Raw genomic sequence first — 21949 nt, forward strand, 5'->3', positions numbered from 1 at the left:
TACCTTGCCACTCTAAAATAGAGTCAGCTAGAGACATCATACCAATCATATGATCCTATCCGTTTTACTTCACATTATGTACAGTTCATACAATCTTGCAGCCCGAGTCAACCAAAAAATTGTTTCCAGTTTGGCAGGAGAAACGTAAACGTTCCACTGATATTGTTTCACGGGCAGTGGCTTTTTCTCGGGTCATAAGCGGAAGTGACGTACGAGCTGCCTCGCAAAAGTAGCAGTAATGTACTTTATTTTATTCTTTTATTTAGTAACTCCGAACGTAAAAACACAGCAGCCAGGGGGGGTGACAAACATAGAGGCAAAGAAATTACAGAAATATAAAGTGTGACATCATCAGCAGGTGCGAAGGACCCAATCCAATCTGGACATTTTAAAAAATTTCAATGAACATTCTATCAGTCCGGCCCTCGGCTTGTAGCAAAATTTTGTATTTGGCCCTCCGTCCATTTGACTTTGACACCCCTGCTGTACAGGGTCGCGGGGAGGTGCTGGAGCCTATCCCAACTGACAATGGGCAAAAGGCAGACTACACTCCGAACTGGTCGCCAGCCAGTCGCAGGGCACACACATAGACACCGTCACTGAGCGGGAACTGATCCCATGCTGCCCGCATACAACTCAGGCGTGTGTACCACTACACCATCAGTGACCCCTTGTATTTTTTGTTATATACCGTATTTTCCGGACTATAAGTCGCGTTTCCCCCCCCATAGTTTGGCCAGGGGTGTGACTTATACTCTGGAGCGATTTATGTGTGAAATTATTAACACTTGAGGAGAAGTGGTATAGATAATGGATGGATGGATATTACTCATGGCTTGTTAGTGCCGACTAGTATTTATTATGTTTTGTCTCCCTCTGCAGGCGCTTTAGCGTAATTGACTAACAGGCCATGACAAATACCTCTACAATAATTTCACATGTTATTGTAACCCACATAAAGAAACATAAGATAAATCCTAAAAGCTATTGAAATGAGTGAATAATTTAAAGGGTTAAAATCTAATGTTTCGTTGAATAAGTTATTAAAATAATATGATAAAATGCCAATTTGACTGTCAAGGCCTTGCTAGTCGAGGAAGCTATCTTATCCAAACAGCTAAACATTCACAAACAAACTCCACAGACTCCAGGAGTGCAGCGATGTTGCCTGTTTATATTGTGAAACTGCACAAGAAACAGAAAATATTGTACAATCAATCTATGCATTACTTACACATGTATTTTCATAGACATGAACAAGATGAGCCTATGCTAACGATTAGCGATCGCGATTAGCATTAGCGATAGCGATTAGTATGTTCAGCCAACAACCTACAATCATCCACAATTCAGCTCGTATAGAAATGTTGCATGCTCATTTCACACAATTGTCTGTTACTTACAGACGATGGTTGAACAAGAATGAACCACAAACAGGCAGACATGCTAACGATTAGCAACCGCGATTAGCATTAGCGATAGCGATTAGTTTGTTCAATCAACAACACACAATCTTCCACAATTCAGCTCCTATATAAATGTTGCATGCTTATTACACACAATAAAGATCCATGCTTGCCAACTAACAGCTAATTGTCCGAAATATAACCAGTCAGGTTCGTGTGCGCATTCATTCTCTTGTCCGCTTCAGCTTGTGTAAGTGGAGAAGCAATCACTGCGGTATTTTTGATTTTGTGGAGGTGATCATGATGAGCTCACGTTTGCTGTCAATAGATCCAAACTATTGTGCAGTACACCTTTATACTTTCACAGATTCAAGTGGACAAGAGTAGACAAGACAAGCCGAGCCCCAAAAGAGGTCGGGGCAATTTGTCGTAAATATAATCAGAAAAAAAGCCCTTAAATCACTACAGTCTTTTGGGCAGAACGTTTTAGTACTGATGTCATTTTTACATGCAAACCTTTTATATAAGTGCCAATGTTAAGCTCATCCTAGTGTCCCTTTAAATAAAAAGCACACCACACACCCTCAGTATGAGGCAGTAGCAGCATGTGATTTCCCAAGCAAATTGACAATAAGGGTAGTGATAATAATGAACAATTACTAAAATGGAAGTCAACCCACACATATTTTTTTCCAGAATATATTCTATGCAGGCCCACTAGTCTAAACACGGCATTCTGATAAATATTGCGTTTGTGGAATATGAGAAGTCCACCCGTTTTTAGCTAGCTCAGCAGGTGGCCATTTTGTCACTTCTGTCGACGGAAGATGACATCGAAATTGCTCAGGGCCCAGAGAATGACGAATCATGCCTCAGCTTCAGAAAACAGGTGAGCTGTGATTGGTCGTTGCCTGAGCCCTGAGCAACAGTGATGTCATTTTCAGTCGAGAGAATTTGACCCACCTTCTTGCCATGTTTTGTACAAAACAGCCCAATTTTGGGGGTTGTTTTGTACAAAACTACCCATTTTTTGGGGGGTTGTTTTCTGCAAAAAAAAAAACCCAAAAAAACTAAGTTGAGCCAAATCGACCCAACTAATGGATCGGTCCATTTTTGACCCAAAATTGTGTTATTTTAAACCAAACTGATTTTAGAGTGTAGTAAATCATTCAACAACCATAAATAAATATTCAAGAATTTTTTCGGTGTACTTGGATATGAAACAAGTTTGTATTTATATTTTCAAAATAAAGTAAAAAGTGTGTTGCCAGGATGTAAAACGTCTCCAGACCCCTGTTCCAATGCTCAAAGGTTTTTGTGATCAAGATCAGAGCAAGATACAAAAGATAATTTCAAAACCTTTTCCACCATTGTGACCTGTAAAGTACAGTATAAAACTCAGTTAAAAAATGACATCTTTGAGTGTGAGCACACTTGTTTTTACCTCAACTCTCAGAAATATATAATTTTTAATTGAGTTGTACATGTTAAATGTCACATTAATGGTGGATAAAATGAAGTGATTCATCTTGATCTCTTTTTTTGGGGGTAGATGGTCTTTCACTTGTATTGCGCTTTTCCACCTACAAGGCACTCAAGAGCATCACACTGACTTGTCGTTCACCTACTGATGTCACAGCATCAGGAGCAACTGAGAGGTTCAGTATCTTGCTCAAGGACATTTGGACATGGTTACAAGGGTCAGGGATTGAACCCACAACGTCTGGGTGGGGAGATAACCACTTGTTGTCCCCTTGGGTTTGCCATCCCCACACATGACAGTCAAATAAGACATGACATGGTCTTCCTTTTGAGTGCAAATAAAATGTTCTCCTTCCATGCTCATTTCTGAGGATTGTGGTGTGTTTATTTCTGTGTCAGTGAGGAATAAACACGACTGTACATAGTTTTCCTTTAAAAGGATGCAAAACTGCAAGTTTTGGAGTGGCCCACTTAGGCATCAAAACTATCGAAAAACTGTGGAGGGAGTTCAAGGTTAGGGTCCATGCTCGTAGGCCAAGCAATTGACCTTGAAATTGAAATAGGTCAACGACCTTGAGCAATTTGTGTTGGAAGAAAGGCCTAGCAGACCTTGTGCCACATTACAGTTGTTATCAGTTTGGTATCATAAGTATTTCAGTCTCATGCAGATGTCATTTTTCTTGTGAATTCTAAAAACTTTGGGTGATTGGTTTTGACATTGGATAAAATAAGGGTATTTTATACAGTATGATTAAAGGCGCTACCAATTTTGACTTTAACTGTGTATGTACAGTATAATTTACAACAGTGGGTCAACTGATGCAAAGATAGTTAAAGTCCTTCTTAGTTTTTTACTGGATTGCATGTTGAATTGCTCACACTTGAATCGTGCATTACAGTACTCATTTTAACAGTCCAGTTTCATTATGTTTTTAATGTGTTTTGGTCATTTCTTCTGTTTTTTTTCCTTTACCAGGGCATGGGCGGCCAGCACGGTTACTTTGGGCTGTGGTTGGATAGTGATTTTGGACATGGTCACAGCCGTGCACGGCCAAAATGTACAACCTTTGGAAGCCCTCAACTGTCGGGGGACGAGGACTTCATTTTGGACTCAATGGAAGTATGGGCAGTAGGAAAGCCCTCTGAGCCGGAGGAGGTAAGAGCACTTGATTCCCTCATTATCTGAAGATATGTTCACTAGGGATGTCATGATATTTAAATGTCACGATAAGATAATATCACCATATGAACCTCATGATATGATAATGAACACAATATTGTGGGGAGATTGGCGATATTTAAAAAGCTTATGATACTGTATAAAATCTCACGATATTGTAAACAAAAAGAGCTCATATTAAAAAAAAAAAAAAACATCACAATATTCTGTTTTTGTACATAATAACAGCATTCACAAAGAAATAGGCTTGGCCAGTCATTTGCGATTAGCGTGGGTCTTAAAGATCAGGGTGCAAACATTTTCAGAGCCTGTTAAAATTCATATTCTCATTGATAATAGGCGGAGCTGGGCAGTCCGGCCCGGCCAGATGCCTATTTTTGGGGCAGGGGGTGGGGGCTGACAAATTTAAAAAAAGGTTGCGGTGTCACCAGAGGTTCGTTTCCTACGGAATCTTCTCGCGTGAACACAAGGGTTCCCAGTGACAGGATGCCCTGGTGGTCATTCGGGATTCATAGAACCGCAGTTACAGACGTAACTTTCATTCTATTTCATCCGTACTGACGGCCAGGAGGCGGTGCTTAAATCACTGAATGACTAATACCAGCGCAGTCACGAGGAATCCCAGAAACAAACCTCACTGAGAAGCCTCCGCGGAACCGAAGACCACGCTGAGTGGATAGGGAGAGGTGACGTCCACGCTGTAAAACCTGGAGAAAGTGCTTGGTGTCGTCCATGAGGCAGCAGCACAAACATCCTCCAAAGGCACTCCCTTTAGGGTGGCCCAGGATATGGCAACGCTCCAGGTAGAGAGGCAAAGCACCTCCTCCGGCGGGGGGTGGCCCGACAGCAGGTAGGAATGGCGGATGGCATCCACAACCTAGTGAGACAAGCGCTGCTTGGAGAGAGCAGAGCCCTTCTTAGGGCCCCCATAGCAAACAAAAAGCTGAGCAGACGTTCGAATGCCTGCAATAGCAACATTAGTCAACGTAAAATCGCAAAGCCCTCACAGGGCACAAGAGCTCCGGCATGACCCCACCATCCCCCGATGGGGGTGCGCATCGTGCGAGCCGCAAAGGGTGGTTAAAATGGGAACCAGTCAACACCTTGGGAATAAAGTCGACGTTCGACCACAGGGTGACACCGGCACCATCCGGGTGCCACCGCAGGCATGCAGGGCTGACTGACAGTGCATGCAGCTCATCAATGTGCTTCGCGGAGGCAATGGCAAGCAAGACCGCAGTCTTACGGGACACCCATCGCAGATCTGCCTCTGCCAGGGGCTCAAAAGGAGGTTGGCGCAACCTACCCAGCACTGAGTGAAGATCCCACGCCGGGACTTGCGGCGCTTCGCGGGATGAAGCCGAAGCGCCCCCCTTAGGAACAACGACACCAGGCCATGACTCCCGACTGTGCCATTGTAGACCAATGAGTGTCGGGCAGAAATGGCCGCCACAGACCTTCGATGGAGAGCGACCCCTATCCAGGAGGGACTGCAGGAAGTCCGGAACAGTGGGAACCGAACAAGACACAGGGTCCACCCCATGGTCCCCACACCACGCCGCAAACAGCATCCACCTGTTAGCGTATTGCAGCCGAGTGGACGGCGCCCTGGCATGAAGAATAGTCTGCCTGACCGGTCCTATGCAGCTGTTCAGCAGGGGGTCGGACCTTTCAGCGGCCAAACAAACAAACGGAGGCGGCGAGGGTCGGGGTGCCAAATCCGACCTCCTTGTTGGCACAACAGATCCATCCTGTCGGGGAGACACCACGGCTCACCGAAGCACAATTTGCGCAGCAGCGGGAACCATGTCCAGGCAGGCCAGAGGGGGCCACCAGCAACAGCATATGGCCCTCCTGAAAAACCTTCTGAAGCGTCAGCCAAATCAGTGGCGCAAAGCCGGAAAGAAGGCACGCCGGCCACGGGTGCGCCAGTGCATCCTGGCCCAGAGGGCTGGTGGCTTCCGTCAGGGAAAACCAAAGGGGACAGTGGGTCGACTCTCCGGAGGCAAAGAGATCGACCCCCGCCCTGCCGAAATGATCCCATGCGCACCACCTCCGGGTGGAGGCACCATTCTCCCGGAGGAGGGCCCCGGCGGCAGAGAGAGCCCCCAAGTTGGTTCAGGTCCCCTGACAGATATACGGCCCGCAGGCTGGCCAAACAGGGTCAGCCCACCTGAGAAGGCGCTGAGAGGCCTGCAACAACCGGGCGGACCTCATGCCGCCCTGATGGTTGATATGAAAAACGGTCGAGGTGTTGTCCGACCGCACCAGCACGTATCTCCCTTCCAGGTATGGCAAAAAGTGCATGAGAGCCAGGTGCACTGCACGCAGCTCCAACACATTGATGTGATCGGCGCTGTCTCACACAGACCACCGTCCCCGAGCCATCCTTTGCTGCCAGACAGCACCCCATACCGTGAGGCTGGCGTCCGTGGTAACCACCTCGCGGCAGGCCGGGGCCACACTAAGTGGGACGCCCCTCGGCAGGTAAGCCCGGTCCCTTCAAGGTGCCAGAGCAAGGAGGCACCGGCGTGACACCCAGAGCCTTCGGTGACGGTGCCACCTGGCGTCCAAGCGAAAGCCGTTCAGCCACCTCTGCAGGGGGCGCAACGACAACAGACCTAGCAGAACAACAGCCGTCATGTGACCTCCATGACGGCTGTTGTTCCGCTAGGTCTGTTGTCGTTGCTTGCCCAGAAGCCGCATAAAGGCGACGTACGGCAGCAGCCTGTCTGCCCGGAAGAGTGCGAGGAGGCGCAGAACATCGTCCACCCGGTAGGAGGATGGTAGGGCCCGCATAGTCCTGGTATCCAACATCATACCATTAAAGGTCGTCCCCTGAGAGGGGGTCGGAGTAGACTTGGGCAAATTTACCCTGATGCCCAGCCGGGCCACATGAGCAAGCAGAGTGGACGTATCCCGGACGACCTGAGCCCTTGAGAGCGCACAGATCAACCAGTCGTCCAGGTAGGGCAACACAGTCATGCCGACAGACTGTAGGGGCACAAGAGCAGCATTCACAAAACGAGTGAAGACCCTTGGGGAGAGGGAGAGCCCGAAAGGGAGCACCCTGAACTGTTAGTGACGGCCCCTGTAGGCAAAACGGAGAAATCGCCTGTGCCGAGGTGCAATCGGGATGTGGAAGTAGACGTCCTTCAGATCGACGGACGTGAACCACTCCCCCTGGGGCAACCGTTCGCAAGACTATCTGCCGGTCTTCTTCGGCACAAGGAAATAAGTTGAGTAGAAGCCCCCGGGGTGTGCCAGAGGGTCCACTGCTTCGATTGCGCTCTTGGCCAGGAGGGCGGACAGCTCCTGGTCCAGTGTAAAGGCCTTAGCCGGGTCACCCAGGGTTCCGAAGCACGAGCAGCCCAGTAACTGAGCTGCTGGTGGGAAAAGTATCCGACGGCCGGCCCCGTGGCCCTGGAGGGACGGCGGCGGGAACTGACGACCGGGACTGCCCGGCAGATAAGTGGGCAAAGAGGAGGCGGTTGGCCTCTGCAAAGGCCGCTGGGGACCATAACTCCCCACGGCCTGAAACTGCTGTAGAGGGCGGGGCTCAATCAATCAATCAATCACATTTTATTTATATAGCACTTTTCATACAAAAAATGCAACTCAAAGTGCTTTAAAACATTCAAAGCAAAACATAGAATTATCTTCAATCAAAAGAAAAGATAAATTATTTAAAAGTTGTTGAAAGCCAAACTAAAAAGGTGTGTCTTGAGCTTCCTCTTAAAAATATCAACAGTCTCTGCAGACCTGACATCCTCTGGCAGGCTATTCCAAAGGTGAGGACCAAAACGGCTGAATGCAGCCTCGCCATGCATTTTGGTCCTCACCCTTGGAATAAATAAAAGGCCGGCGCCAGAGGACCTCAGGATCCGCGAGGGCTGGTATGATGAAAGCAAATCAGATAAATAAGATGGCCTAAGACCATTAACACATTTATAAACTAATAAAAGTACTTTAAAATCGATCCTGAAACACACAGGGAGCCAATGCAGCAATTTCAAAACTGGCGTAATGTGCTCCCGCCCTCTGGTTCTCGTCAGCACCCGAGCGGCTGAATTCTGCAGTAGTTGCAGTGGTGAAATGCTCTTTTTCGGGAGGCCAGAGAGCAGGGCATTACAGTAATCTAAACGACAGGAAATAAAGGCATGCATCAGCACTTCCGTGTTAGCCTGAGAGAGAAACGGGCGGACTCTGGCGATATTCTTAAGGTGATAAAAACCAATCTTGGTTACATTTTTAATATGAGGAATAAAACTGAGCTCAGAGTCAAAAATGACGCCAAGGTTCTTCACACAGTGTGAGGGATTAAAAATGTGTAGTTTTGGTAAAAGCTCCTCTCTCTGACCTTCGGGACCAATAACTAAAACCTCAGTCTTGTCCTGATTGAGCTGTAGGAAATTATCTGCCATCCATGACTTGATATCTAAAATGCAATTTAAAAGCGTATCAATGGGTCCTGTGTCATCAGGCTGGGAAAATGCAGGGCCCTGAGTCTGGGGCCAGGCTCCTATTTAGGCCTGAGAGCCGCTGCCTAGTCTCGCAGGCCCGAACCATTCTCTCCAGAGCCCCCACCGCAGCCGAACCAAAAAGCTCCCCGGGTACCACAGGAACGCTGCGGAGAGCCCTCCTAGAGGCCTCCGTCAAGGGGACTGTGCCAGCTACACTTGGCGGCGCGCCTGCCCTCCCGCAGGGATGCTGAGCGAGCGAGCATCAGGTGAGCCAAGGAATTACCGATGCGACCAGCACGGGCTTCAGCGTTGTAGGACTTCGTGAGAAGTTCGTCGGTCACCCGACACTGGGGCCGAGGACACCGAACAGCTGGTCGAAGTGTCTCCTCAGGGGACATGATGAGGAACGCAATGGCCGGTTCCACACCAGGCATTGAATCCAGGCTGGCACCAGCAGCGTCGTGCATAGCCGCCGAGGCACGGCCATCCGCCGAAAGCCGGGAGAGGGCCCCAGTATCCCTCCAGCAGGCATGCAGCTCCCTCAGATAGTCCCCAGATCCGGGGACAGAAAAGAGGAAGGATGTCTGTGCCGGAAGAAGGCGCTCTCCAGTGCCGACTGGGCTTGCAAGGGCATATCCACACGGAGGCACTCCAAGGCACTACGCAAGACAGACTGCATAGAGGCAACCCCCACCTCGCAGGGCGAGCTCTGGGCAGATGAGGGCGAGCTCGGTCCCAAAGGCCCCGATGCTGGGTCACTGTCAACCTCATTAAAAAGAGACGCCAGAGAAATGGCGTCATCCCCCGGGACAACCACTGGCATAGGAGGAGCGTCCGTGGGAGGGTGACGCTCCTGTAAAAGCGACCTCACCTCCGCCAATTCCGCATGCAACCGCCCCACCTCCGAGGCAAGACGCTGCTCCGTTGCAGCCCTCTTCTTGGGGGGACCGTACGCAGTAGCGGACACACCGAGACATTTAAAGCACCTGCCCGGCACCTCTTAGTGACCGAGGCACGCTGAAGTCATCACAAGGCTCACCGGACAGGTACCCATCGACAGTCTCAGCATCTTGGCATCTCGGGCAGCGCTCGACACGGACATCAATGGCCACAAACAGGACACCACCCACACAACTGCGGTAATCCTCCATAGCAAGAAAAGGCAAGCAGAACTGGGGACAAGCTGAGAGAAGGAAGCGCTAACGCCACCTACACAGCAGACGCAAGGCGCGCACCACTAGCGGATTACGCACAAGCCCAAGTCACACGGCAACAGTTAACACAGCGATAAGCTGAGGGAAGGCAGCGCGTATGCTACGTGGTCAGCAGACGCAAGGCGGGCACCGCCAGCGGCACACATACAAGGCAAAGTCACACGGAAACTATCGACGCAGCAATAAGCTGTCAGAAGGCACACGGATGCCACCTTCACAAGCAGACGCTGTCGCAAACACCAGCGGCGCACAGGACGTGGGGCTACAACGGAGTCGGGCAAACCAGGCAGCCCACGCGACGTAGGAAACTGCCGTAAGTCGGGAGAGGGGGCGGGAAGGCACCGTCACCGGCAAAGGCAGAAGCAAATTTGGAAGAGGCAACAGCATGCGCCACTAAGGGACGCGAAAACAGTCACCGGCAGGGGCTAAAGGTAAGTCGTAGCAGGCACCAACAGGCAAAAGCAGGTGCAACCAAGCCGGGGCCGGCAGGGGCGAGACAACAAACAACAAGCCGCGTAGCCCGGGCGCTAACGCGAGGCTAACCCAACGAAAAAACAATAGTTAAACCACGACACACACGGCAACGAATATGTCGAAAGGGACAAATAAGGTCAAATAAGTCAATAACCTTACCTTACGGTGGGATGTTAGAACTCGCCACCACTCCAGGCCATAAACAAAGAAGGCGTCGTTAAACAAACAGAAACACATCGCAGCCTCAGGAGGGCCATTCACGCAGCTCTGACCGACACGGTCACAAGGCTCCTCGATAGACGAGTCCTTGCTTCCTCAGAGAAAAAAAACACAGCGGTATGCAAACTGTCACGCGAGAAGAAAAAAGGAAACAAACCTCTGGTGACACCGCAACTTATACGTGTCATCCAGGTGTTACAAGTGACTAATTTGGAACGCATATTCGAACTGCGCATGGGCAAAGGGAACATTCAATGCTTTAAGCACCTCCCCCTGGCGGTCAGTAGGGATGAAATAGAACTGGTGGTTTTATTTTCTGTTTCAGGGTGAAGAAGGTGAGGGAAAGAGGAGTGTCTTGGACATGGATCCAGAGGTCCAGGTCATGATGGAGATGACAGGCAAGAAATTACATAGCCAGGGTCTCAGGGAGCCAGATGAGGACCAGAAGCACTAAAGATCAACTGCCATGTCATTTTATCTCGGTCCATGGAATATATGATGCTGATGCAAATCAGACATTTGTCATCATCTATAGTACCGGTATTTTCATCTACCTTGAAACAGTGATTTCATGTCTTCCCAGCCTTTTATTGGTGTTCATGACATGGTGTTGTAAAGCAGTAACGCAAAGCCTGACAATGCCTAAGGATCTTGTATGTAGTAAGTGGATATAGTACAATCTAAATACAGTCATACAAATATACTCAGATTATCTTCCCAATGCAAGTCTTAAAACCTGGAGGTGAAATATTTTTCAGTTCCCCCCGCAATTTAAAACAGTTCCCCATTCTCTTAACTCCTTCAGTACCAGACATTTCCATACCCTCTTTTACCCTAACCCTTTTAAAAAAAAAAATGAAAAAAAATATTGAAAAAAATCTTGGGACTGAATGACTGGACTGTGAAAAGACATATACTCTTTGGGACTGAATGAGTTAATGGCATGTCAGTGACTTGCTTTCATCAAAATCGGATTGGTCTATCTAGGCCAGGGGTGTCAAACTCCAGTCCTCGGGGGCCGCCCTCTTGCATGTCTTAGAGGTTTCCTTGTCTAGCACACCTGATTCAAACGATCGGGATCAGGATCAGACTCCTGCAGAACTTGCTGATGAGCTGATCATTTGAAACAGGTGTGTTGCAGCCGGGAGCGATGGAAAACAGGCAGGACTGCGGCCCTCGAGGACCGGAGTTCGACACCCCTGATCTAGGCCTTTACACTGTCGGACGAAAACCCGCTTCGGTCAGTGCTTAATCCATCTTTTTTTTTCGTTTCCTGTCAATCATCAGAAAAGCGGGCGTCTGTCAGTGACGGACTTACAGGACCATTCCGTCAGTCTGATGGAATGCCCACCTCTGTCCATTCATATCAATGGTCAAATTTACCAGGATTTACGAATGTTTCGACTTGCAAACGGGGTCACGGAACGATTTAAGTTCGTAAATTGAGGCACCGCTGTATATTTAATGTTATCGTAAATTCTAAAATGTAAATGTATATGTCTACTGAAAACAAATCTAAAGCACATTATCACTTGATTAAGATGTCAAGTTACAGTTATTACCTGGTATTCTTGAACTGAAAACAGATTAAGATGGATGGTTGGACAGCTGACATGGATCATTGGCCGTTGCCCTCCCACTGGCTGGCTACTAGGGCAGCCCCCGTTGGCGCCGGTGGGAGAGTTTTGGTGTGGGTTAGGAGTTGGCAGTGGTGCTTGATGGTTGGCCGGGAGGAAGGCAGGGCGGGAGTAGGATTCCTGTGTCCTGTATCCTGCTGGCCAATTGGGTCACTTGGGTGTGGTTGGCGTCTGCTGGTTCCTGGATGGTCTCCCCTGTTGAGGAGCTAAAAGACTTCCGCCAAGGAAACATCAGTGTTAGCTAGTCTATGAAACCCAAAGCCATACACGCTAAAGTAAGTCTGAACACTCTTTGAAGTGACACCTGTTCCATTCATCCCAGACAAGGCATGCGGATTCGTGGTTTCTTGTCTTCAAGGTCCCATGCCATCACAATTCAATTTTTCCCCCACTAATTTATGCATGCCATAGGTCAAAATCAGTCTGTGGCATGGTTTAAGTTTGACATTGATGCAGTTTGTTCTTTGCATAATTTGAATTCAGCGTCATAGTGACGGCTGAGAGGTGACAATGCACCTGCATCTTGCGCAAAGCTAAAACTTTGTGTCGGCAGCCAACCTCAGAGGCGCTGAGGAATAAACTGCTTTTCTTTATTTTGGGAAACCAGATTTGTCCTGTGTTTGATTACATTTCATGGGGGACAAATTCCTCAGCGTGAGCTTTCACACGCAAAATGTTAGTGGTGCTCCAATTAATCGGCCACAGATCGTGATTGTTGTGGAAAATTATGTGATAGACGTATGTTGATCAATGTCTTCCATTGTTGATCATTAAAAACTGATCACCCGCAGCTTATAATTTCCAGCCTGCCACCGAATATAGACCATCCTGTGTGGTGTAGCGCCCTACCCTCCTTTCCTCAACACTGAACGATACAGACCAAACCAGTATATGAATTTTAATATAGTATGTTTGTGTATTTTCTGCACTGTCAATTTGAAATAATGGTCTGATTTGGTTTAATAAAGGGATGGAAATTTGGAGAGAATGTTTGTTTTTTAAAAATGATTCATCAAGTCATCGAAAAAAAAAGATCTATTATTAAAATAATCATTAGCGAGCAGCTGAAAATTTAAAACTGTGCAGCTAATCCCTGTGATCACTATTGGAATCAGGATAGGCCAATCTCACTCATGGATAAACGGAATCAGCAGCATAAAAAAACACTTATTGGAACACCCCTACTAAAAATACATTTCCGTTTTAAGCGCCACAGCCACACATGAACATTGGTCAGTCTGCCTCAGAGTGCTCTCTGGTCAGCCATGTGGTCACATGGTGTCACTATGGAGGTGGAATTAAAGCAAAAATTAGAGTACAACTGAGAACCAGCTGGGGACCGTGGCTTCATGTTACTCAGTCTGCCTCAGAGTGCTACAACTGAGAACCAGCTGGGGACCGTGGATTTGTGCTACTCAGTCTACCTCAGAGTGCTACAATTGAGAACCAGCCGTGGCTTCATGCTACTCAGTCTGCCTCAGAGTGCTCAGTGGGCAGCCGCGAGGATGCTGGGCATCACTGTTAGATTAGGCCTCTTTGGCTATATGATTAGATAGGTGACATTGAGCCGGGCCGTGATCTTGCTGTGACCTTTCACTTGCTTTTACTTGGCTTCCCTTTTCTATGACACTCTTGGCACACTTATTAGTTGATTTCATTTAAGGTCATAGAACAGGGGTGGGCAATTCCGGACCTCGAGGTATCCCGAGGTATCCTGCATGTTTTCTATGTCACCCTGCTGCAACCCACCTGATTCAATAATCAGGATCGTTATCCAGCTTCTGCAGAACTTTCTGATTATATGATCATTTGAGGCGGCATGGTGGTTGACTGGTTAGCACGTCCGCCTCACAGTTCAGAGGTCGTGGGTTCGATCTCGGCTCCGGCCTCCCTTTGTGGAGTTTGCATGTTCTCCCCGTGCCCGCGTGGGTTTTTCTCCGGGTACTCCGATTTCTTTCCACAATCCAAAATCATGCATGGTAAGTTGATTGGACTCTCTAAATTGCCCCCAGGTGTGATTGTGAGTGCGGATGTTTGTCTCTGTGTGCCCTGCGATTGGCTGGCAACCAATTCAGGATGTCCTACTGCCCGAAAACAGTTGGAAATGGCTCCAGCACGCCCCGCGACCCTTGTGAGGATAAGCGGTATCGATAATGGATGGATGGATTATGATCATTTGAACGAGGTGTGTTGCAGCAGGGATAGATGGAAAACGGGCAGGACACCGGCCCTCGAGGACTGGAATTGCCCACCCCTGCCATAGCGTCACACATGGGCTACCGCCACAGCTGCGTCTCCATCTTTCTGGCACACTACAATTCTAAATTCAGAATAGGGGGAGGTGCACTTTCTACATTAAATTTTTTACAAATTATTAAATTCCAAATTATGTCGGCCTCAGTATTTGAGGCCGAAAGGGTGTGTGAAGGATCTAAATCTATTTGGATGGCTCTATATTAGCCAACAGCCAACCAATATGGCAATTACACATTTACGGACATCGCATAATCAGTTAAAAGTGTTCGAGTCAGCGTGCCCTGATCTGACCATGGTACCAGCTGGAGAGAATCAGCCCTACAGACAGGGCCAGCCAGGGAAGAGACCAGCCCAGATTATGTTTAGATTTTGAAGACAGTATAAATGTGACGGCTGCATGTTTAGACCATGCCCCTCTTTCTCCCCTCGCCCGTCTCGGGTGAGAGCGTTTGCGAGGATGGAAAAGCTGCCCAGATCTGATCATTGCATGATTCCTGAACTTCAGAGATGGAAAAGAAAACAGTCGAGCAAATTCAATCGACTTGGGTGAGACTTTATTTACATTGGATACCTTGAAAGATAAAACGAACACACATTAAGAAGTTGTTTTGTAAATTGCTAATTGGGCTTATGCCCTCGAGACCTGCAAAACATTCCAACATCCCCATGCAGGTGTCGAAATTTTCCTCCGGGGGGACGGAGGCATCACACTACCGTGGCCGAGCAACCATCTTAGGGTGACACTGTCACTGACAACTTCTGTTATATTTTTTCACTGAAAACACTGTTATCAGTGCGTGTTGTCAGCGACTTGGTTACTGGTGAAATCTTGTGGCAGGGCCCTGCACGCTGCGCAAGTGTGCAGTGAAGTTCTGCCACATTGCTCGGTGTGCGGAGGTCCTATGACCAACTAAAATAGCTTGAAAAATGGCATTGTGGGCATTTCCAACCCAAATTATCTTGAAACTATCATGTTTCAAAGGTGATCAAGTATTTATAAAAGAAAGAAAGATAAAATAAATTGTTGCATTGGATCTTTAATAATTGTAGCCTAGCTCTTACATCTTACTAACTGTCCATGAGGTTTATCTTAGATTAACAAAATGCATGTGCGCAGATGGCACTTTTACCATGGAAGGACAAAAAAAAATTTCTGGTAAAACAGAAGTACTACTGATGCGTTTAATTTACACTAAAAATGTCTCCATCTTAGCAAGCCAGATGAATCTTATAAGCCAGACATCGACTTGATGCTATCTACTACTCATGGATACAGTGGGTTGCAAAAGCATTCGCACAGAACAAACGAAAAGTGTGTTTCACCTGTTTACAAGAAAGGAAATAGCACAAACACAACAATCCATCACTGTTTTTGTTCAAAATCACTTTTTACGATAGATAAATTGCATAAGTCTGCATTTCATTCTTGACGTGACGTGTGACGTATATGAGTTTTAGTTGACGAGACGAAATTGTTAGCGTGTGTTCTGTCAGATGTTCAAAATGCATGACTGGAATTGTTCAGATTTTAGAATGCTGGTGCTAAGTTTTAACTCCTCGTTAGCCGCGTGGAAGAAGAACGAATAATGTGTGCGCACGGCTCGAAACCCCTCCTGCAACAGAAAGCGTCGCGAGTGCACGGCAGCTCCCCCCCACTCCACTGGATGCTCGTCTCCAGCCCTTTCTCTCTCTCGAGCCGGCAAGTGTGGGCGGCGACTAAAATCGTTCGCCGGGCTTTTCCCACGGATTTCCACAGCTGCGGCGGCTGCTGAGGCCCCGCGGCAGCAGTGGTCGCCCTTCGTGGGGTCGGTGATCCTGCCTGGGCTGGCCCGGCGAGCTCATTCGGTTCGATGCCTAGCCAGAGAACTGATGTGATGTGGCTCTGTAGTCCAGAGTCCGTACCCAAAGCCAGAATCTGTACGTCTAATGCCAACAGTGAGCTAACAAGTTCAACACACAAATTTCTTCTTTCCTTTTACCTCACTCCCTGAGTGCATGCACATACAGTATGTGACTAAAAGAGAGAAAGCAAGAGGACTCTAAACTTTATTTTTAACTTACCGCTATGTAAATGTACAGAGCATACACTCACCCAAGACGGAAGGTTGTTCATGGTGAAATGTTATCATCTTACAGCCGATAACCAAGCCATCCGCCTTCGTTTTAACATGTCTGAAACGGGTGTTCCCTTGTCTTCCCCCAAGCGGGAAACCTATAAAAACTCAGTCCATTGTTAAATTTTCTTCCTTTGCGATTGTGGGCGGCATTGCTGCACCCCCTAACACAGCAATGGTTCACCATGTTTACATATTTTGTCAGTCTAAATCAAGCGAGAAACAAAGCGAGTTTCTATTGAGTATAACAAACCCCGGTAGTGATGTTAGCGATGACGCGCCTTGCATGGGCCCTATTACATGTTTTTTTTCCCTTTTTTGTGGTACAAAGTAAAACAATTTCCTTGTTTTATACCACATTCTATTTTCACTGCACATTTGTCGCTTCAGAAGAGCTGCAGTAAGTGAGCGGATTTATGACTCCCAGCCCAAATGACTTCAAAAGACTTCCAACATGCACGACCAGCAAATTATAAAAATATATGCTGTTCCACATATTTTATTTCTGCAGTGTAAAGTCTCTCTCCCGCTCACATACACACGCACACACATAGATCGCTTCTCTTCGCAGCATCCCAATGTTTCAGATTTGCTCTTTGTTTTCTAGAGACAGTAACTCCCAAGTGTTTACTACCAGCAATCCTCTTTTCTTTATTGCCCAAAACAATAACCTCAGGTTTGTTTTGCTCTAGTTGAAGGAGATTTTGGTTCATCCACTCATTTATTTGTTTTAGACAGTGACACAACAAGGCAAGAATGACAGAGAAGATGACTTCAGCAACAGAACAAAAAGCTCTACTCACAAGAGACGCTGATAGGTCTGTTCTTGGTAAGCCTGGTTGGTTACATAAGGTACATAGACCCAGGGCAGTGATCCAGAACGATGTCACACACGTCAAAACGCAGCATGTTTCCTCCAACCTCCAAGTCCTGAAGGAACCTGCGAGTAAGACACGCTCATGACAGACGAGCGACACATGACTTCACCGCTCACTGACATCTTAAACTTCGGGCAGCTTGGAGAAGAGCCACTGATTGTCCGGAGCACCAAGACATTCGGAGACCTCCTGTGACAGCGTGAAGTGATCCACAGTGATGGTCAAATTTTGGATGTATGAGGCCTCAGATGTCATCAGCTCAAATTTGGCCGAAAGGGAAGAATAATAGTCAATTAGAGCTGAGTAGACCCAGGACATAGGATATTAAAGAACAACCCAAGGCAAAAATGTTATGTTCTATGTGCTGCCCCCTATAGTCTCAAGAATATTTTAATTAATATTGTTTGTGGAATAAGAATCAAGCAGAAAAATCCATCCATGCATCTAAGGGCACATAGAACAATTATTTATCTTGAGTTCTGCTTTAAAGGGGAAGTCAGCCTCCCAAATTTATGAACAAAAATATGTGCCTCCACTAGTCTATACACGGCATTCTGATTAATATTGTGTTATTGTGGGGTGAGTTAAACAACAAAATCCACCTGTTTTTAGCCATCTTAGGGGGCGGTCATTTTGCCACTTTCTGTCAACTGAAAATGACATCACAGTTGCTCAGGGCTCAGGTAACGACTAATCACGGCTCACCTGTTCTCTGAAGTAAATATATGTATATGTATGTATATATATATATATATGTATGTATATATATATATATATATATATATATATATATATATTTATATGTATGTATATATGTATATATATACATATCCAAACAAAACAAGCCGAAAGCGCACAGTAGTATTTTAGCTAATTAGCCTTTGATAAGAAGTTTCGCAAAGGGTAGGACATTTTGGCAGAGCAGGCTGTCAAATCAGCCTTCGGTAGGAAGTTTTGAAAGTGGGACATTTTGGCAGAACGCCGGTGTGCAAAACTTCCAACCGGGGCCCCGGCATCATCCATCCATTATCTATACCGCTTATCCTCACAAGGGTCACGGGGCGTGCTGGAGCCTATCCCAGCTGTCTTTGGGCAGTAGGCGGGGGACACCCTGAATTGGTTGCCAGCCAATCGCAGGGCACACAGAGACAAACATGTTACGTCCTAATGTTTACAACGTTCTAATTTCCTATACGGTGGATGGAAGCGGGCCAAGAAGATTTGGCCTGATAATGATAACTGTGTGCAAATCTACAGTTTCATATACTGTGCATATTGGGTGTAATATAAGTCATCATTGGATCATTATGCATTACAGTGTCAATATTATACTTACTACTTATCTATATACAATACATTCATTCATTCATTCATTCATTCATTATCCATACCGCTTATCCTCACAAGGGTCGCGGGCGTGCTGGAGCCTATCCCAGCTGTCTTTGGGCAGTAGGCGGGGGACACCCTGAATTGGTTGCCAGCCAATCGCAGGGCACACAGAGACAAACATCCGCGCTCACAATCACACCTAGGGGCAATTTAGAGTGTCCAATCAACTTACCATGCATGTTTTTGGAATGTGGGAGGAAACCGGAGTACCCGGAGAAAACCCACGCAGGCACGGGGAGAACATGCAAACTCCACACAGGGAGGCCGGAGCCGGGATCGAACCCACGACCTCTGAACTGTGAGGCGGACGTGCTAACCAGTTGACCACCGTGCCGCCCCCGGCATCATGTATTATTTCAACACAGTGCAATACTGTATTGATACGGTGTCAATAGTGACTACTGACACCTGCTGGGCTGTAAACATCCCTACAGGCAACCAAGTTGACAGAATCAACTGACAGTGATTTGATAACATTTGAGTCTTGTCTTGATATTGTTGGATACATTCAATAAATGTGAATATGTAACATAATTTGGCATTTTAAGTGAACTTGTTGCTTGTGGACAGATTTTATTTTCAATCTTTATACAAAAGGATACGTTTTTCCAACGTTTTGTAATTCAATCTGTTGCACTTTTGTGATACAATTTCAACAGCTATGGAAAAGACACGCTCATATGGGACAGATGATGCTGGAGTACAGAGGTATTGATGAGGTGCCTTTGTTACAATATGACAATACTGTCAAACAAATGCGACTTAAATGTGATGATTTCACCTGCAAAACAAACAAAAATAATATGAATAGTAAACCTGTTGTGAGTCACTTAGAAATATATATATTTTTTAATTCAGTAAATCAAATGGATACTGTGAGAGAAACGGGATGTAACAAGGAAATCTAAACGAATATCTTATTGTCTGCCATGAGATAAAGAAATGTCCCATACGGCAGATGCCTTTCATTTGGCAGGCTGCTCCATGATCCCCAAAAATCGCCAAAGATTTGAGGTTTAGGAAGATGCATCCTAAGTTGCGCTTCCTTATAAAAACAGTTTGGCACGTACCTGTCCGTTCGAAACGCTCGCTGGATCTGTCACGTGACTTTCTTAAAGCGCTACACGCACTGACACGGGGTTTTAACTTAACTTGCACAGTCTGGTAAAGTTAGCAACATATTGGCACATTCAAAGTTGTCGGTCCAATAACGTAATAAGCATCATAAAAACACTAACAGTGCTTCTGTCTAACCACAGTGATGTAGCCAATCTGCTACAAGCTGATATGAGTTGATTTTTAATAGACGTACTTGTCATCGGAGCGAGGAATATGACTTTGTTTCTTATGAAGAGCGAACGCGGACGCAGTGCCCAGGGACCGTCAACAAATAGCAACCACCAACAAGGAAACAAACTCCATCCATCCATTATCTATACCGCTTATTCTCACAAGGGTCGCGAGGAGTGCTGGAGCCTATCCCAGCAGTCTTCGGGCAGTAAGAAAACAAACTATTAAAACTAAAAAAAAACGCCATCACTATTCTAGCTATTACTAACTATTGTTTCATCTTTAATTACACACATAGAAGATCATCAGCTGGTTACAGCACAACCCTCATTTTGCCCCCCGACCCCCACTGCACCCCCCCCCCCCAACCCCTGATTTTTAGAGGGGAGTTTGTATCCATACTCAATAACTTCATGGGTGTACTGTTCATCATTTGGTCTCAAAAGTCACATCACACATCGATGGGGATTTCCTGCTTGTACTACAACTCTTATATTATCAAAATACAATTGTCTGCATTTTTCAGAAATATTTGTTGTTGTATCCTGTTTAATAAATTCATGATAGTACAGAATTAGTTATTGAGTATTGAGTAAAAACGTTTTTTATTTTTATTTTTAAATAGTTCGTTTTCATGTCGGTGCTTTCTGGTCCCAGGGCACAGTCTCAGCGGGGCCTGTTGAAAAAGCACAAACATTTATGGTAAGACCACAAACAATAGCAGCTAGTAACATCTGTTTTTTCTGAGGTGCTGTGTCATCACGAACAATCTGGGAAATGCGGAACACCTGGCTGACCACTCCACTCCACCCCTATATATACCTGCCTTCAGTGACCTGTGGCTGCTCTCCTGGCCTCTGTTGAGTGAACTCCATCTGTTGCCTTTTGTTTAGTTTCTTTGGTTGTTATTTTCTGTTTTACTGTACCTGCCATGAGTTATATTAAATTACTTAGATTTGTTTTCAAAAGCGGTGTCCTCTTATTGTTTGTCATGGCCATTGAGCCAGGTTATGACAATACTGCATTAGAGCTGGGCGATATGACCTCAAATAAGCATCACGATAAATTGGGCAGTTTTACCTTGATAACGATAAATGCACGATAAATTCCGCCGTGGACCACTGTATATTTATGCCATCTGAAAATAACTGCAGGAAATGCAAATTCATTGATTTATTGACCAACTGGCACAGTGTACTTACATATAAATGTATGAAACTCCCTAACCATTCAAGCAGAGCTGGGCATTTTACTACAAATTGAGCGTCCGTTATTCTTCATCCGTCAGCAGTGCGGGTATCCTTCGATCGTTCATCACTCGTCATTTTTTCCGGGGTTAAAAAATAGTAACAACTATAGGCCGGTCCACATCTAATTTTAAATGGGCGTCGGTCGGTGATTCCTACTAAACTTTCACTAGCACCAACCTCGCTGAGCGATATTTGAAACTAAATGAAAGACTCACCGCATGGAAGCCTCACTGCCCCATAGAGCCTCAGCCATGGCCGGACTAAATGTGTCTCCTTTCAGGATCCTGAAGCTGCAAGGTCCGGGCAGCAGCCAATGGGTATCGGAAGCCATTGTTGTATTGCCCTCCTCCTCTTGTAATGGTATGCCCCAGCAGCAGGAGGGTTGGGTGGTGTGCGTGAAGTCAGAATGAGGAAATACAGGCATGCTTGAACGCACACTACTATCTTGTGTCTCTTCCTACACAAACAGCCTCGCCGCAAAAAATAGACTAAATGATGGACTACAGACGTCCATGCATTCAATAATAATCTATGAAATCAATATATCTGTTTCGGATGTAACTATGTCTTCGTGCATGTTCATGAATAACATTAAGTTATGTCATCAATACTGTATATCTCTATATTCTTTATATACAATACTTTGGTATGATGTATTTGTAAACATACAAGTTCTCCAAGTCAGATCATCTGCACA

At 46.3% G+C, this 21949-nt stretch overlaps 2 protein-coding genes and 1 long non-coding RNA gene across 3 annotated transcripts in view; 2 read left to right on the top strand and 1 right to left on the bottom strand.

Moving 5' to 3' along the window:
* meak7 (MTOR associated protein, eak-7 homolog) overlaps nucleotides 1–18829 on the top strand; it is a 31353-nt gene extending 12524 nt beyond the window's left edge. The window contains exons 8-9 of the mRNA XM_086029073.1: nucleotides 3865–4044; nucleotides 10764–18829. Of these exons, the coding sequence (XP_085885199.1) occupies nucleotides 3865–4044; nucleotides 10764–10892 (309 nt within the window). The 3' untranslated portion in view covers nucleotides 10893–18829. The remainder of the gene's footprint in view (nucleotides 1–3864; nucleotides 4045–10763) is intronic.
* Nucleotides 18830–18978: 149 nt separating this feature from the next.
* Nucleotides 18979–21949, top strand: part of plcg2 (phospholipase C, gamma 2) — a 106045-nt gene continuing 103074 nt past the window's right edge. The window contains exon 1 of the mRNA XM_086029070.1: nucleotides 18979–20861. The gene's annotated coding sequence lies outside the window, so the exon portion shown is untranslated. The remainder of the gene's footprint in view (nucleotides 20862–21949) is intronic.
* LOC147148069 (uncharacterized) lies at nucleotides 20591–21596 on the bottom strand. Its single transcript, XR_015086595.1, has 2 exons — nucleotides 21468–21596; nucleotides 20591–20678 (listed from the first exon to the last, which is right to left on the bottom strand). It is a non-coding gene; the product is annotated as an uncharacterized LOC147148069 (long non-coding RNA).

The sequence above is a fragment of the Filicampus tigris genome, chromosome 4, assembly GCF_054856515.1.
Source record: "Filicampus tigris isolate MCC_2025a chromosome 4, RoL_Ftig_1.0, whole genome shotgun sequence".
Classification (NCBI taxonomy): Eukaryota; Metazoa; Chordata; class Actinopteri; order Syngnathiformes; family Syngnathidae; genus Filicampus; species Filicampus tigris.